Source organism: Propithecus coquereli, unplaced genomic scaffold (assembly GCF_000956105.1).
Source record: "Propithecus coquereli isolate 6110/MARCELLA unplaced genomic scaffold, Pcoq_1.0 Scaffold81, whole genome shotgun sequence".
NCBI classification, from domain to species: domain Eukaryota; kingdom Metazoa; phylum Chordata; class Mammalia; order Primates; family Indriidae; genus Propithecus; species Propithecus coquereli.
In genome coordinates this window covers 2759336-2775992 of record NW_012154285.1, presented here as the reverse complement: position 1 = coordinate 2775992, position 16657 = coordinate 2759336, and the positions used below count along the sequence as shown (strand labels likewise).

Below are 16657 nucleotides of genomic sequence, written 5' to 3'. Positions count from 1 at the left end.
GGGGTGGGGACGAGGGTCAAGGCCTGCTTGGGCCCAGGGGTGCCGGGTGGAGTCCCTGGCCCTAGCCCAGGTGTCCCCACGGACCTCCTCCAGGACAGAGGTGGCTGCTAGCAAGGAGGGGGCCTCGGGCTCCCACCACGGGGGACTGGGCCGGTGCGGGGCTCAACCTGCAGGGCCCTCCAGATGGCCGGGCAGGAGGCCAGTGGGCCCCTCCCCTGCTCCCCAGCCAGACACCGGAGAACCCGGAACAGCCTCTTCTCTTCCCCAGGAAGCGGCGCATCACAGAGTGGCAGGCAAGCTTCCCTGCCCGGGATCCCGCCCCAGGCAAGGCTGGAGCCATCCTAAAACCCTTCTCCTCCAGCTCCTTGCCCCAGTGACATTTCCTGTCCCCCCAAAATCCCTCCCACGGGGTTTCACCGGGCAGAGATGGGGCCCCCCAGAGACCAGGAACCAAACTTGGGCATCTCCCAGGTCACCTGTTCCCCAGCCCCCGACCCCCACCTGCACCCTCTGCCAACGTTCTCGAAAAGCTTTCTGTGCACTGGGTACCTCACGACAGCTGAACAAGGCAGGCACAGGTGCCATACCCATTTTACGGGTGAGGAAACTGAGGCTTGGGGCGGGGGCTGGTCACGCAGCCGTCAGCACAGAATTTTTGGAGGCCCTGAGTGCTGTCAGTTCCTCTGCAAGCGAGACTGCACATGGGGACCGCCCTCGAGGGACACGGGCTGCCAGGCTGTGTGCCACACAGGACGGAGACTAAGCCAACCCTGCAGGTCAACAGACACCAGCCCAGCCGGGTCTCCCACGTGTCAGCCACTGAATCAACAGAGTGTGAAACCGTGAGGTCTGCAGAGCGACAGGAAGTCTCTAGAAAGGCTGAAGCCACAGAACGTGCCCCAGAACACCCTTTTTCTAATAACATAAATAAAAATATCAAACATACCGGGGGAATTTAAACATCTAATGCAACAGTCATTCTTAGCATCCGTGACTGTCCCATGGTCACCTCCCTGGCTTAACACTGTAAAACACGCTCAGTGTGGAACTCGATTTGACAGTGGGACGGCCACGTCTGCTGTCGCCAGGACCTGGGCAAGCGCCGCGAAGCAACCAGGTTTTCCGTCCCTGAGCAGGAAAACCCAAGCCCGTCGCGGCTCTGTCCCCCCGACGCTGTTTCCCGTTGGCGACTGCGGAATCCGCGTGGTGGGTGCTCAGGGGCTCATTATACCATCCCTCTAATTTTATGTGTGTTTTAAAATTTCCATAATCAGAAACTACTCTAAAAAATGTTATTTTCCACCCAAGACCCCCCTGGATGGCTCCCCGTGCCGTTCCCGAGCCGCAGCACCAGCCTGGCCCGGAACCCAGCGTCACCCCACCCCTCAGACGCCGCCTGGCGCCTCCCACCCAGGCAAGGGCAGAGACGGCCCCAGGCCCTGGACTTTGGTCCCCTGGCGGGGGCTGGAGAAGCAGTGTCATCTCTTTGGAGGAAGCTCTTCTACAGGTGAGACCTTCTCCGCAGGAGGCGGGGAGGGCGGGTGGCTCAGAAGGCCACCAGCTGAACACGGGCAGGGACAGAAGCCAGTCTGTTCCCAGCGTGCCCTCCTGTCCCGGCTCTGAGGCCTCAGCTTCTCGCCCTCCTGCCTTGTGGGGGCCCGGGCCCGAGGAGGGGCTCTGTGTCCCGGGGAGGGAGCACAGCCTTTAGGATGCGGTAATCACTGCAGTGTCCCCAAGGCGTGCGGTGGCCCAGCAGGGCCAGACTGTGGGACCCGCCATCTCCTCTGGGGACCCCAGACCAGGAATCAGGGGCCGGCGGCGGGGGTCTCCTTCTGCCTGGACATCACATCTCGGATCTTCACTACAGCGGGTGTGCTCCTAGGACACGGCTGTCACGTCTGCTGGGGGCATGGGGTCTTTCTCCACCTGGCGGCTCCTTCCCCAACATCCTGTCATCCAAGAGGCCCCCCACAAAGCATCACCTCTCAGTCCTCAAGCCCTGTCTCTGCTTTCCACAGTGACTCACCAGCCTCTCCTTTCCAGCTGGGGGAGTTTGAATCCTGCCTCCACTGCCTGCAAGCTGTGTGGCCTGTGTTAAATGTCTTAACCTCTCTGTGTCTCCATTTTGTCCCAAGTGTACTGGGGATGGCCTGGCTGTTACAAGGGATAAAAGGGACAAACGCACAAAGCCCAGGAGACACTGCCACCCTGCCCGAGATCAAGAACCAGCTCAACAAATAGCCACTTTCAAAAACCTACCAACCAGGCTGGGCACGATGGCTCACGCCTGTAATCTCAGCACTCTGGGAGGCCGAGGCGGGTGGATTGTTTGAGCTCAGGAGTTCGAGACCAGCCTGAGCAAGAGCGAGACCCCGTCTCTACTAAAAATAGAAAGAAATTAATCGGACAACTAAAAATATATAGAAAAAATTAGCCGGGCATGGTGGTGCATGCCTGTAGTCCCAGCTACTCGGGAGGCTGAGGCAGGAGGATCGCTTGAGCCCAGGAGTTTGAGGTTGCTGTGAGCTAGGCTGACGCCACGGCACTCACTCTAGCCCGGGCAACACAGTGAGACTCTGTCTCCAAAAAAAAAAAAAAACCCAACCAACCAACCAACCAACAAGCCACTGGCCAGCCACAGACCACCGCCCAAGGCCGGGGCTCAGCCTCTGAGACCTTCTTGCTTTGTTCTTCAGACACACACCAGGCTGCCTCCACACCTCCTGCTGGGTTGAAGAGTGTCCCCAGAAACTTCACGTCCACCCAGAACCTCAGAACGTGACCTTATTTGGAAACAGGGTCTTTGCAGATGTAACTAAGATGAGGTCATGCTGGATGAGGCTGGACCCTAAATCCGAGGACTGATGTCCTTATAAGAAGAGGAGACACAGAAGCAACAGCCATGTGACGACAGAGGCAGACACGGGAGCGATGTGTCCACGAGTCTCAGGACAAGGACTGAGGCAGCCCCCGGCAGCCAGGGGACCGGCGAGGACCAGGCCCCCCCCCCCAACCCACCCAGCCGCCAGAAGGAGCCGACCTGACACCTTCGTTTGACTCTCGGCCTCCAGACCCGGGAGAGAACAGAGCCCTGTTGCTTTAAGGTACCAGCGCGTGGTCGTGTGTGCGGGACACGTGTGCGGTGCGGGGACAGGAGCCTGGCACGGGCCTCGGCAGGGCGGGCGCGGGACCAGGCGACCCCAGGACTCACTTCTCCCGGAAGGTCTCCTTCTCCTGCTCACTCCACATGTTCATGACCTGGCGGTCCTTGTACACCTTCATAGGGTCGTCCATGAGCCCGTTCATGTTGATGAACTTGATGCGCTGCTGGTCTGCGTCGTACAGCATCGGCGGGATCACGGCCAGCTGGCGCATCTGCTTCTCCAGGTTCTGGGGAGACACAGGGGGTACAGGGCCGGGGTCGGAGCACGCGGGCCAGGCGCGAGGGGGTGGGGTGCTTGGCCTGCGCTGGGGACCCAGGCGAGGCTCGGAAGGGACAGGACGGAGGTTCTGGGCCAGAGCCCAGAGCGGGAAACACAGAAACCAGAGGGAAGGAGCTGGGGGAGGGAGATTTAAAGGCAGCCGGACAGGTTAATGGTGGGCAGGGCTGTCGATTAAACCCCAGAGCGCAGCCAGCCTCATCTGCAGCGGGAGGGGAGCAATGAATCTCCTCTCTGGAAACGCAACAGCATAAAACACTGCAGGGAAGGTGTTTGACCCAACTGGCTGCAGCAGCCCAGGCAGGGAGGGCGGCAGCAAGGGGCACGGGGAGGGTCTTTCTCCACCCCCAGCTCCCTCAACGAGCCCACCTGGGATCTGGCCCGCCCAGCCCCGCACTCGGGAGTCAGGCGCTGGCTCCTAATGCATGGAGATGGCTGTTAAGAGGCTCTGCGCCGCCACTCAGCTGGGCTCATTTCCCCAAATCTCTGCAGCCTGCCAATTACTGGCGATTAATTACCCATCTCCGGAGGCAGGCAGGGCTCAGCGTGGCCAAGGTCAGCTAGTTCAAATGATCTGGCTGCCCGGGCGCCCACACCCAGCCTCTTTAGTCGATGTCCAGGACGCCCAGCCAGGGGTCAAGGCAGGGGGGACAGCTCTGACCTCACAGGCACTCCCAGAGGCCTGAGTCTCCCCGAACTTGGAGCAGTTCTCCAACACGTAACCGTTGAGCTTCCCTGGCTGCCCCAGAGACCATGATGGAGGGACCCCCTCCGCCCTCCTGCGGGCTGCCGGACGCTCCCCGGAGGGTGGGTGGTGTCTCCCCCTGCCCAGCCTCCTCCCTCGCACACCCCTGGGAACCTAGGGACACCCCCGACGGGCTGAGGAGGTCTCTGTCCCCAGTTCCACTTCCCACCTGCACCCGGCACCCGGCTCCCTCGACACCCCTGAGGACTCTGGCGGCTGCATCCTCACGGGGCCAGCACCTGGGGAAACAGTGCCCCGGTGTGGGGGAGGGAGGGCGGGAGAGCGTGAGGGACAATCAGCCCAGATCCCACACACCCTCAGCTCTCGGGCCAGGCTCGGGTGAGGGCCACCTGAAACCAGTGCAGACTAAACCCACGACCACACTCGCGGGATGCCACAAAGCCGCAGCATCGGCGGGACCCGGAGCCGAAACAGACCCAGCTGCGGCGCCCGGCACGCAGGGGCGAGGCCTGGTGACCGTGGGCAATGGCTTTCTGAGTTCTGCTCTCTGTCGACTGGGTGTTGCTGGAAACAAGGATGTTATCACGAGAAGTTTCAAAATGAAGAAGTTTAATGGCCTGATAGTCTTTGAAATCCCTGCATCGGAATCACATGGGCGCTTGGAGAGAACGCGGATTCCGGGGCTCTGCCCCGGCCGGCTGCATCTCCGGCGGGAAACCGCGATTCGAAACAGCTGCCCTCCCCGGGCCGCCCAGGCCGCTCCAATCTGCGAGCCAGCGCGGGCCGCGGGCTCTGCTGCCCCACAGAAAGTTCTGCCGCGATGTGGGAGCCACTACCTGCTCTGTCCGGGGTGGGAGCCACTAACCACAAGCGGCTAATGAGCACTTGCACGGTGCCAGGCACGACCGAGGAATTCAATGTTTAATTTTCTCTCATCTTAGTTAATTTCAACTTCAATGGCCACGCGTAGCTCGGCTGTACTGAGCCGCGGCTGCCAGAACGCCCCACCTGCACAGAAGCTCTCCCTGGACGGAAGTCCCCAGGGAGGAAGAAACGTGACCCCCTCGTGTCTCCCGTGGTGCTGGGGACAGAGGGGACGGAGGAGTGTCACACTGGATGCTTGACCCCAAGACTCAGGAGGGGACTGGGTGGCACCGACCCTTCCCCAGGAGAAAACGCTTCCTCTCCGCTTCCTGGCCATCTCTGGGCCCCGGTGACCACAGCCAGGGTCCGGGCAGCCTGGGGAGGCCCAGGGGAACAGAGACCATGCCACGGCCGGGAGGGCTGAGGGTCCCGAGGGAAGGTCCCCGGCGGGTGGACAGCGGGCGTGCTGGGAATTCTCCGTCTGTCCCCTCACGCTCCCCCGACCCCGCCAGGCTCTGGGCCCCCGGAGGCTGACCCTAGAACCTGCACCTCTCAGGCGCTCCTGCCCTCCGGCCTCTGGCTGGACTCAGGAGTGAGAGGCGGGGTCCTGTCCCCAGGCTTCCTCCCTGCCGTGGCATCGTGGTGTGGATGGTGGATCGGGCAGCACTGTGACCCTCCGGACCCCGCCCTGCCAGGCGGCTCCTCCTCCACGGCCCCACTGCCGCCCCTCTCTCCACGGGCCCCGTCAGCCGGGGGACGGCCCATGGCTTCCCGAGACTGCCGGTGCCCAGGCGCCTCCACGTGCCTCGTTGGTTCCGCACCGGCTTCGGTAACACGCCCCTTGATTTAAACCATCCCGGCTGAATCCTGCTCCTGGCCGGGACCCTCACCCCTGCGCAGGGGACGCGGGAGGAGTGACACTGAGGCGGAGTCGGGGTCGTGGACTCACCTCCTGCTCCGAGAGGCCGTCGATGATCTCGGACACCTCGTGCTCGCTGCGGGCGGCCGACATGGAGAGCCCGCTGCCCCGCTGCCCCACCCTGCTGGGGGCCAAAGGGACACACTCAGGACCTGCCTTTCCGCAGCCAGGGACTCTCAGCTGGCACAGACCTGGGCCACGACCTCCCCGGAGGCAGGGAGGGCGGCCGGGGAGGGACCAGGCCGAGGAGTCCAGGGCAGGCCGGGGAGCCCCCACCCTGGCCCAGGAATGCCCAACCCCGAGGCCCTGGGCGCTCAGCCCTCAGCCCCGGCCTCTCTCCTGAAAAGCCCAGCCACAAAGACCTGGGGTCAAATCCCAGCTCTGCCTCTTCGGCCCAGGGGCAAAGTGCGGCCGCCTGTGCCTCAGTTTCCTCCCCTGTAATATGAGGACAAAAAGCAGCAGCCAGACGCTCCCTGGAGCTGCTGGGAGGAATCCAGTGAAATACGGAGTGTGACGAGTTCAGGAAAAGGCAAAAGCCGTTGTTATTATCATTACTAATCATCACCGTGTCTGTGCGGCAAAAGAGAAAATGACAAAACCGCAGCCACCTGCCACCACGCACCTGCCTGCACGGGCTCTCGCGCCATCGTCACGCCGGCAGGTGACATGAGCACCTGATTCCGGCTTCCACGCCCGGTCCCTCCCTTACCGCACAGCAGGGATCTCAAACCGGCTGCCTGCAGGGGCCGCGCGGGTCACATCCAGCAACCAGGCGGGCGCAGCAGGACACACGCCCCACGGAAGCGTCTCATCAACGAGCTCCAAGCAAGCGCTCGGCCGAGTAGGCTCCAGGTGACACACGCAAGGCCCCTGGGCCACCGGTTTGAGACCCTGCTGTGCTCTCCTGTTGCATCCTGACCGGGACCCCTCTGCTGCCCCGGCGTCCAGCTGCCTTGGGGACAGGGGACGGGAAGGGGGTGGCTCACGGCTCACCTCTGCATGCGCTCCTGCAGCTCGCGCTGCTTGCGGATCTCGGGGAACTGCTTCTCGTAGTACTCGCGCACCTTGCTCTCCTTGGCCCGGCGCCGGGGGTTGTTCTCGATGCGCTCCACCTTCTTCTCCCAGGCCTCCATGAGCTGGTCATAGCGCTGGCAGAACTTCTGCTCCTGAGGGGCACGGGGAGGGGCGCTGAGCCAGCGGCCCCTGCACCCCGCGCCCCACCGCCCTGCGCACAGGCAGACGGGCGACAGACAGGCGCAGCCACGCAGAGACACAGGCAGGCCCCGGCCCCTGAGGAAAACCAATGGGCTTCCCCTGCCCTGAGGGACACGGCCACCCGGTCCCGGCCTCCCCCAAAGAGGCCTTGTCCAAAGGCGGAAGCCACCCGCCTCACGCGGCTGCCCTGCTGGAGTCACAAAGTAAGACTTAAAACTCAGAGCCTGGTCCTCCCAGCCAGGCTTCCAGGGCCCAGCAGCCACATGTAGCTGGGGCGACGGCCCAGATGGAGACCATTTCCACGTCGTGCGAAGTTGCGCTGATGCCGCGGCTCTGGGGTGTCCGTTGGGCCCGGGGAGGGGCGCCCTCCGGGGAGAGCTGCTTTCTAGGCAGGTCCCCATTTCCCAGGCTCAGGCTGGGCCACACTCCCCAGCACCGAGGACCAGGGGTGAACACCCCAGCAGCTCCTGGAGAGGAGGCTCTGCCTTCCCCCCAAGACAAGTCCCTCTTCATGTCTAACCACAGTGCTGCCTGCTGCATGTCCTTTGAGAAAAGACCCCCAACCAGCCCAGAACACCGCTGCCTAGCTTCCATGTCTCCAAGGTGACGTGGGTCTCCAGCAGGCAGGGGTCATCTTGCTGCACACGACCTGTCACCCTGCCTCTAACGACGGCGGGTGGACAGATGGTGCGGTCTGGGAGTCCTGACCAACGCCCTCTTGACGCTTCGGCACAATCGGAAAACCCCGCTCCGGTCCTGGCGCCCAGACGCGCCCCGCTCCCCACCCCGCGTTCCAGCTTCTGACCAAGGGCAGCCTGCGGCCTCCATCCTCGACAGACCTGGCGGCAGGATGGTCCCAAAGGGGGGCAGAACTTGACCCCAAGTCTGTGCGCTGCTCCAAGGACCTGCTGGAGAGCGAGAGGCAGTTCTGGTGATGGACAGCGGCCACACGTGTCCAGGGCTGTGCCGCCGGCAGCCCAGCCCCCGCCACCGCAGCCCCGGCCGGAGAGGCCCCAGGCGACGGGTGAGAGAAGCTCCCCACAAACCCGGCAGACGACAGTCGCGCAGTGACCGGTTACCGCAGGGCCCCTGGCCAGCCGGGGCCTGGGTCTGCCCACGGGCCCACGGAGGGGCCGGCAGGGCGTCGACAAGACGTCCTAGCTCTGGCTGGAGTGTGGGTGCAGCACAGGCGGCCCAGCACGAGTGTCCCTAAGGGGACAGACAGCCACCTCCACAGCCCCGAGCACTGGGCTCTGCCCTCTGCCCCAGACAAGGAAGTCCTTCTGCAGGTCTAACCACAGTGCCACCTGCTGTCGCCCGCACCTGTGTCCACCGTGCTGGATGTGTGCTCGGTCTACCTCGGGGCAGGCGGCTCTGGCAGTTAAGCTGCTCATTGGGGTTTTCCACAAAGTTGGACTGGCCGGCCGGGGAGGCAGCTCCCTCCCTCTCCCCCCCTGCGTCTCTCTCCCACACACACCCGGGAGCCCTGCCTGGTCAGCATGCGCGTGGCCAAGGGGAGGAGCAGGGGGACACGTCAGGGACGTGTAAGAGACCCGGCCTCCCAGCAACTGGCCTCGGGGGCTGAGCTCCGCTTCCCAGGAGAGCCGGGACGGGTCTGGGGACAGGGGTCCATGCCGGTGTCCAGCGTCCCTTGGTGGCGACAAGCCCTGCTCTCTGGGAAAACGCGGGTCCCAGGAACCTGCTAAGGCAACAGGCCCCCGGGTCTGGGGGTTCTGAGGGTGGGGTTGGGGTGGGCGAGCAGATCGGGGTCTTGGCCGAGCCCCTCCCCAGGCTTCGCCAAAAACCGACGCAGTCAATCAAGGGCTTTGGGCTCATCCTTCGGGACAAGACAACCCCGCGCGCCTGTTTTCACAAAGGCCTCCCCCACGATGAGCCCGCTGGCCACAAAGCCAGCCCAAAGTTCTTAGAAGTCCCGGGTTTCTGCCTGCCTCCTCCCTGTCTTTAAATAAGCCGAAATCCCCTCCACCCCCTCCCCGACCCCCCAAGGAGCCATTTGAGATTTTTAAAGAACTCCCACACACCCAGCCCCGCCCCCAGCCCCGCTCCAGCCAGCACGGCAGGATCCTTCTAAAATGTCAACCAGACCTTCCCCTGCCTGCCTCCCTCCCTCCCTCCGCGGATAAACCCCCACCCAACGGGGGCTGGAAGTTCAGGGCCAATTGCTTGTCATTTTGGGTGTGACCATGAGACTCTCCTTCCCGGCGGGAGACAGAGGGGGCGGTGTTCGCTAGGGGTGAAGGGCTCTGGCCCCTGTCCCTGCTTCCTAACAGTCAGAACACACACGAGGAAACATGAGCCACGACTGACCCCAGGTGCGGGGTGTCTACAGGTGTTTGTTCGCTCCACACTTCCGTAAGACTGAAGATTCTTAGAATGAGACTCTGTATTTACTGAGACACTGACTGAGAATCAATTAGGTGTCCCGCTATGTTCAGAATAAAACCTAGATGTTCTATCCTAGCTCAGGAGCCAATATTTCTAGGTGACCTCGCTCCCCTGACCTGCTACATCCTGTCCCAGGTGACCCCAAGCTGGTTCCTACCCCAGGGCCTTTGCACTTGTGGTGCCCTTTGTCTGACGCTCTGATCCCCAGATCTGCACACAGCCGGTCTTTTCTGGCCATTCCCACCCAGCGCTGAGGCCCCTGCCCAGCCTGTCTCCTCGTGTTACTGGGCTGTCCGTGGCCTCCATCTCCTGGGCACGCAGCAGATCCATAGTAAATGTGTCTCAGCTCGGTGAATAAGACCGGAGGTCGGCTTCATGAGCCTCTTACACCCAGCCCAGGGTGGGCACCGTCCAGCTGGTGGGGGGCCGAGGAAGCTGCATGAGGCAAACCTGGGCGCCCCGCTGCTTCCCATCCTCACCCGGTGGGCCTGGGTCCAGAGCGCTGCCCACGAGCCTCCCAGCCACTGGCATCTGGCCAGAAGCCGCTCCTCTCTCTAGGGCCCCGCTGAAGCCCGGGGCCAGGGACGGGGTGGGGGTGGGGCTGAGGGAAGACCCGCCCCCCAACCCCACACCACCTCCGCCTGCAGCCAGGAGCCCGGACTTCCTGCCCCAGCCCAGCCCCTCACCTGCTCAACGCCTGCCCTGCACCCCCGGGCCCTGGTCCCCTCCCTGGGCCCTGCGAGTGGCCACTCACCATGCCCCCCCTCCCCCGCACGCCCTCGGCCTGGGCTGCCCCCGGCCCTGCCCATGCACGCCTGGCCTCTCCTTCAAAGCCCTCACGCCGCCTTCCTGACTTCCTCGTCCAGAACCTCGTTTCCTCGGAACACGGCGGCCTGGGTTCAAATCCCAACTCCACCACTTCCCAGCTCTGCCACCTCTCTGTGCCTCGGTTTCCTCATCTGAAACGTGGGGCTAGGAAAGTGCCCACCTCGCAGGCTTAAATGCACGCATGTACGAAAACCACTCAGGAGGGTGCCCGGTGTGCTCTGACATTGGCTGGCGTCGTTTGCCATCTGCGCACGTGACCCAGTCCCCGCGGCCTGCGGGTCTGCGGACAGGGCCTGCGTCTCGGCAGCTCCGAGCCTCACACAGTGAGTGCTCAGCGACGGCTGACACCCTCCACCTCTCCACCTCCTCTCCGTTCCCATCCCGTCTCAGTGCAAGCAGCACTTAGTCATCTCCTACTGCATACCACAGACCTACGCGCACTGGCCACGACCGAGCCAGCCCCAGCGCACCTGACCCTGAGGAAGGACGTCGGTGCCGCCTCACAGGCCCCTCCTGGACGTGGCCCAGAGAGGGCCAGGGGTGCAGGTGTAAGGGGGTCCCTCCCGCCCCCCGGCAAACCCAGATCCTACCCACAGAAACCCGCGTTGGACCAGCCTTTGTGCTTCTCCCACCCAAGCATCCCGTGATCCCGCGGCAGCCGTCCCCACCCAGGGTACTGCCCCACCCCTACCCCTCACCCCCAGCCCCCAAGAACCTTCCTGGAGCCTCCCAAGCCCAGCCCCACCCCCACCGTCTCTTAGCAGCCTGTGGCTTGGGTGGAGTCGATGACATCACCCCCAGCTCTAGACAAGGTCCAGAGGAGCCAAGCCCGTCAGTGCCATTCCATCTCCCTGGCGTTAGTCACTGGCTCAGAAGGACACATGCCCTCGCCTGGCCCACTCTGGGCTTTTGTGAGACAGTCTAAGAAAGGGCAGCTCTCTCTGGCTGTAGGAGATTCAAAGCTGCTACGGGAATTCAGGTACCGCAGTGGCAACCAGTCTGCCTATGTTCTAACATACAGTTGAAAAACTGCATAGAACTAAAGGTACGACCTGATCGAACCACTCCTGAAGTCCGCCCCATGGACTTTTCCAGCTTCACCAATTCCTCTCCCGTGTCAGCCCATTTGAGTCAGCTCTTCTTCCCCTGACAGCTGAAAGAACACTAATGGTGACTCCCCCTCCGTCACTCAACCCTAATCTCCCCGCGAACCCGTGATGCACACGGCCACCCTACACCTCAGCTACACGCGTTCTCTCACACCCCCTCCCTACCCCGAGCTGAGTGTGAAGCGGGACATGGGAATCGGCACCTTTGTCCGTGTAGACCCAGCCACAGTCCACCAGCGCGGACGAGGGGGGCTCACTGCTTTCCACGCCCTCCTCCTCCCGAGGCTGGACATGGGGTCCCCTGCAGTCTCTCAAGCTCACCCCGAACCCCTCCTTTCTGCCTGAAAAGCCCACGATGGATCCTCTGACGAGTGTTTAACGACCAATTTTCCAGGCCAAGGTTTTGCTTTCCTTCCTTCCAGGCTGGAAAAGGGGCCGCAGAGCCCCACCCGCCCCCGCCCCGGGCTCTCGCAGCCGCTGTGCGTTTCTCTCGCTGCCCTGGGCTTTTCCTCCCCACCCGGGACGCTCAGTCACAAGACGGCTGCAGAAAAGGAGGCTCTCGGCAGGTGTGGCCTCAAGTGACTGTGACGGATCTCGAGGAAGCCCACCCGGCCCACGGACGGGGCCGCGGACTCACCCATTGTTTGCGGGCGTGGTTCCTCCTCTTGAAGTACAAGATCAGCTTCTTCCGCATCGCCTGGTTTCTGTGCAGGAGGGAAACGGCAAACGGGACAGGTCAGCTGCCGCCGGCTGTCCTGCCTGTCCGAGCGAGCGCTAGGGTGGCCCCTGGCTGGTTCTCTGGGATGAGAGGCCCCCTCGGCCCCCAGAGCGACCCGTGACCCGCCAGTGTGTCCTCCCCCTCCCCCGAGGTGCCTACTGACGTCCCGGCTGAGCCCTGTTTGCAGACAACAGGGCGCGGGGGCCCAGGGGCCTGTGGCTTCCCGCCCTCACCCACCTGCACCCGAGCTCCCCCGACCCGGCGGCCACACCTGCCCACGGAGAACTGGTGGCAGGGAAGCAGCCGCAGCCTCGGACGAGGAACGCAGGCCGGGAGACCAGGAGCCCGAGGCCTGCCGGTGCCCAGAGGCCGGGTGTCGGGTGCAGCCTGGTGGCCTCCAGGGCACATGGTGGGCGGGACGTGGGCAGGACGGGGGTGGCTGGGGGGGCGGCGAGGCAGGGACTTCAGGAAGCACCCAAGGGGTCTCAGACCAGGCCGGGGGTAGCGGGGGCTCGGCCCAGGGGCCATAGACAGCACCGCAGGCTCAAAGGGAAGTGGGGTCTCCCGGGGAAGATGCGGACAGTTCAGAGAGAGAGCGAGACGAGGACAGACGAGACCCAAAGCAAAGGGAACAGAGACCCAGAGGGAGCTGAGACTGAGAGAGAGAGAGACAGAGAGAGACCCCACCTGCAAGGCAGAGAAAGAGACAGACCCAGGGAGGCCGAGGGACAGAGCTCCGGAGAGACCCAGAGGGGAGAGACCCAGAGAGGAGAGACCCAGAGGACCCAGAGGGGAGAGACCCAGAGAGGAGAGACCCAGCACAGTGAGGGTGGGGGACCCGCCCGCCAGATGCCAAGGGCCCCTCCTGCCGGAGCCCTCCCCCAGTCCCCAACACGCAGAGCGGGTGCTGCAGCGGCATCGTGAGCCCGTGTGGGTCACAGACGGACAGACGGGCCTCAGGAACCCCCTGCACCCCTGCACCGGCCCTCCCCAGTTGGGGTCTGCAACGGCGTCACCTTCTCAGGAAGGGCCCCCAACTTCTTCACATTCTCGGCAGCGTCCAAAACCCACAAAAAGCTCAAAAGCCACCGACTGAGGGCCACGGGACGCCCAGAGTCCAGGTGCCGTGACTGCGGGTCGCCCCCAGGACCCCGCCCTGGGAAAAGGAGAGGGGGGAGCACCCCGGGACTGATGACCGAGCAAAACTGCCCCAGCACACACCTCGCAGGCGAAGGGCCTGGAAGCCGAGCTGCCTACATCCACCGGCCCCCACCCCAGCCAGGGTGGGCCCTGGGGGGTCCTCGGCCCCACAGGCTAGGACCGGAGCCCCTCGTCACACCACGGCATGTCTCTGAGCAAACCTCGGAAGCTCTCCAAGTCTCGGTTTCCTCATCTGACACGTGGGACCCGCGGTGTCACAGATGTGTCTCCTCAGTTATTCAACAACCGTTTGCTGAGCACCTACTATGTGCCCGGCACTGTTCTAGGTGGTGGAGACATAGTGGGGACAGACAGACGCAGTCCCGGGTCCTCACAGAGGAGACACTCAGCCAGGGTCACACTGACAATAAGCAACACGATCAAGAAAATTCCAGATTCAGGAGCTTAAACAAGGTGGTGGGCTACAGAGTAGCTGGGGGTGTGTGTGGCTCTTTTAGATTCAGTGACGCAGAGGGGCCTCCCAGAGGAGACGGCCTGGAGCTGAGACCTGCACCATCAGAAGGACCTGGCTGTGGAGAGACTCAAAGGGAAGGGGTTCCAGCAGAGGCTCCACACGTGCAAAGGCCCTGAGGCAGGAACTAAGTCGGAGTATTTGAAGAACAGACAGAAGGCAGCCCCTGTGGCTGGAAAATGTTGGAGAGGAGGGACGGAGGGGACAGAGGAGAGGCTCTGAGCAGGACTGGCAAGGCCCTGTGAGTCTGAACACAGTGAAGGGTTTGGACCTGTATGAAGAAGACAGACAGTGGTGACAGCCCAGCAGCAGTGAGCACGCTGCACCCGGATCTGGGTTCCTAACCCTGCTCTCGAATGGAGGAAGCCGAGGCTTCCCAGAGACACGGCTGATTCCAGAAACACTTTAAGCAAAGAACTGCCAAAAAGAAAAAAATAAAAAGCCAAAAGGACACAGAATGTCACCTGAAAGTCTCCACTTGCCAGAGCTGCAACAACGTGAGCAACAAAATAAGTAACACTGGGACCAGATCACAGCCCAGAGAACAAAATAAACACCCATGAGTCCACGCTGATACAGATGAATGACTGAATAAATAAATAAATGCGGGGGAAGGAACAATCTTTCTTCTAGAGTTCCCGTGAACAAATGCACAAGAAACGGGGGGACAGAACAGCATCGTTAGCACGCAGGAAGGGCCGCGGATGGACGCTAAGTTAGTTGGCAAAATTTTAAGGAGAAACAGGAAATTTGCATAGCCTCGAAGTCTCTCCGCCGAAGTATGTATGAATCGCAGTGGTGGTTTTAACACGTGTCCACGAGGTCTTTGATAGTCCTTCCTCCGGGAGGTGGAGCTTAACTCCCCGCTGCCGCAGGGAAGGGAGGGGAGGCTGGACTTGGTGACTCGTCCTGAAGGGCAGAGAGCAGGAGGGAAACTGCAAGGTGACGGGGAGGGCCACCGCGGACAACACCTCCGGCCAGCGATCCAGGCGGACATCACCTGCCACGTCGTTCTTGCGTACCTGACGCGGCTCGGTGACAGGGCACCTCCCTCACCTCTCTGTGGTCTTCCCCCCACCCCAGACCCACCATGCCGGGCTCATCCGGAGAAAACACCTGCCAGGCCCACACTGAGGGTCATGGAACAGAATCCCCTGCACGGCACTCTTGGTTGTTTTTCTTGAGACAGGGCCCTGCTGTCGCCCAGGTAGGACTGCAGTGGCGCGATCACAGCTCACTGCAGCCTCAAACTCCTTGGCTCAAGCGATCCTCCTGCCTCAGCCTCCAGAGCAACTGGAACTACAGGCATGCGCCACCATAAAAAAAATAATTTTATTTTTTGTAGAGATGGGGTCTTGCTATGTTGCCCAGGCTGATCTCAAACTCCTGGGCTCAAGCAATCCTCCCGCCTTGGCCTCCCAAAGCACTGGGATGACAGGCATGAGCCACTGTGCCTGGCCCCCGCACTCTTCCACGGTGTCAGGGTCATGAAAAACAAGGCAAGGCTGAGACACTGTCACTGATCGGAGCCTAAGGAGACACAAGAGCTAACCACCACGTGGGCGCTGGGATCAGATCTTGGACCAGAAAACGGACGTTAGTGGAAAACTGGTGAGAATCCAAAGAGAGCTGGTAATTTAGTTATTGACATTGTACCGGTGTCATTGCTTGGCTTTGATAAATGTGCCGTGGTCACGTGAGATGTTCGCATGAAGGGAGGCGCGGTGAAGGGTACTCTTTCGTAAGATTTCAAGATAAATATTAATAGTACCCCTACAAAAACCAAAAAGGGTGGGACGCAATCCGCCCAGAATGCCATGGAGAGAACCAAACGTCATTCACCGCGGAACTGGCAGGGGGCGCGTTGCCTGTTACGGCAGAACCGCGTCACCAGCCCCCGGACCCCAAAAAGAGATTTGAAGCTCTAACCCCCAAGTGCTTCAGAACGTGGCCTTATCTGGAAACAGGGTCTTCCGAGAGGTAAGCAAGTTAGACCGAGGTCACTGGTGGGCCGACAAGGGGGAATTCGGACACAGGCGGACAGACAGGCGCTGCGCAGAGGTGACGCGAACAGACGCAGCGAGAAACGCCACACGGACGTGGAGGCGAGAGTGACGGGTGTGAGGCCAGCAGCCCCCAGGGGCTGGGAGAGGCAGGAAGGACCCCCCCGCACCCCCTCCGTGGAGCCTTTGGAGGGAGCGTGGCCCCCCCCACACCTGGATTTGGGACCCCGCCCTCGAGAATTTTAGAGAATAAAATTTCTGTCATTTTCAGCCACCCAGTTTCTGGTCGTTTGTTACGGCAGCCTCGGAAACCAGTCGCGTGTCTCGTCTTCAACAAACAGCAGCGCAACAACCGCAACCTGGAAAGGACCCGGGCGTATGAGGCCTCCCGGGGTGCAGGCGACGGGGTGCAGCCCCTGTATGCTCACCGCCCACGGGCAGCAGGAGAGGGCTCGAATCCCCCCGGCCGACCGGAGCTCCCTTCCAGAGCAAGCTCGGTGCCTGGCACCCGGACACGTCCACGCGCCGCCGAAGGGGATAGACGTCGAGCCCGCAGGTTGCAGACTGGCCCGGTACGCTGGCCCGGGCCAGCCCGCGAGTGCTGCGTTTGGGCTGCCGTGTTTTCTAAAAAACTTAAATTCACTGCCAGCACCGAAAACTAGAAGTCGTTGCACAAGAAGCCCAACTTCAAGCTTCCCTTGAAAAACCAGGCGACCCGGCTACATTCCTTCGTGGCCACAGGCAGGGAAACTGAGGCTTGGTTCCCCTGGAAAAGGG

General features: G+C 62.2%; 1 protein-coding gene across 1 annotated transcript in view; it reads right to left on the bottom strand.

Annotated features, from left to right (window-relative positions):
* NCOR2 (nuclear receptor corepressor 2) overlaps positions 1-16657 on the bottom strand; it is a 169527-nt gene that overhangs the window by 91826 nt on the left and 61044 nt on the right. The window contains exons 9-12 of the mRNA XM_012663494.1: positions 12125-12191; positions 6923-7095; positions 5960-6053; positions 3212-3390 (exon numbers count right to left, since the gene is read on the bottom strand). Coding sequence (XP_012518948.1) covers positions 3212-3390; positions 5960-6053; positions 6923-7095; positions 12125-12191 — 513 coding nt within the window. The remainder of the gene's footprint in view (positions 1-3211; positions 3391-5959; positions 6054-6922; positions 7096-12124; positions 12192-16657) is intronic.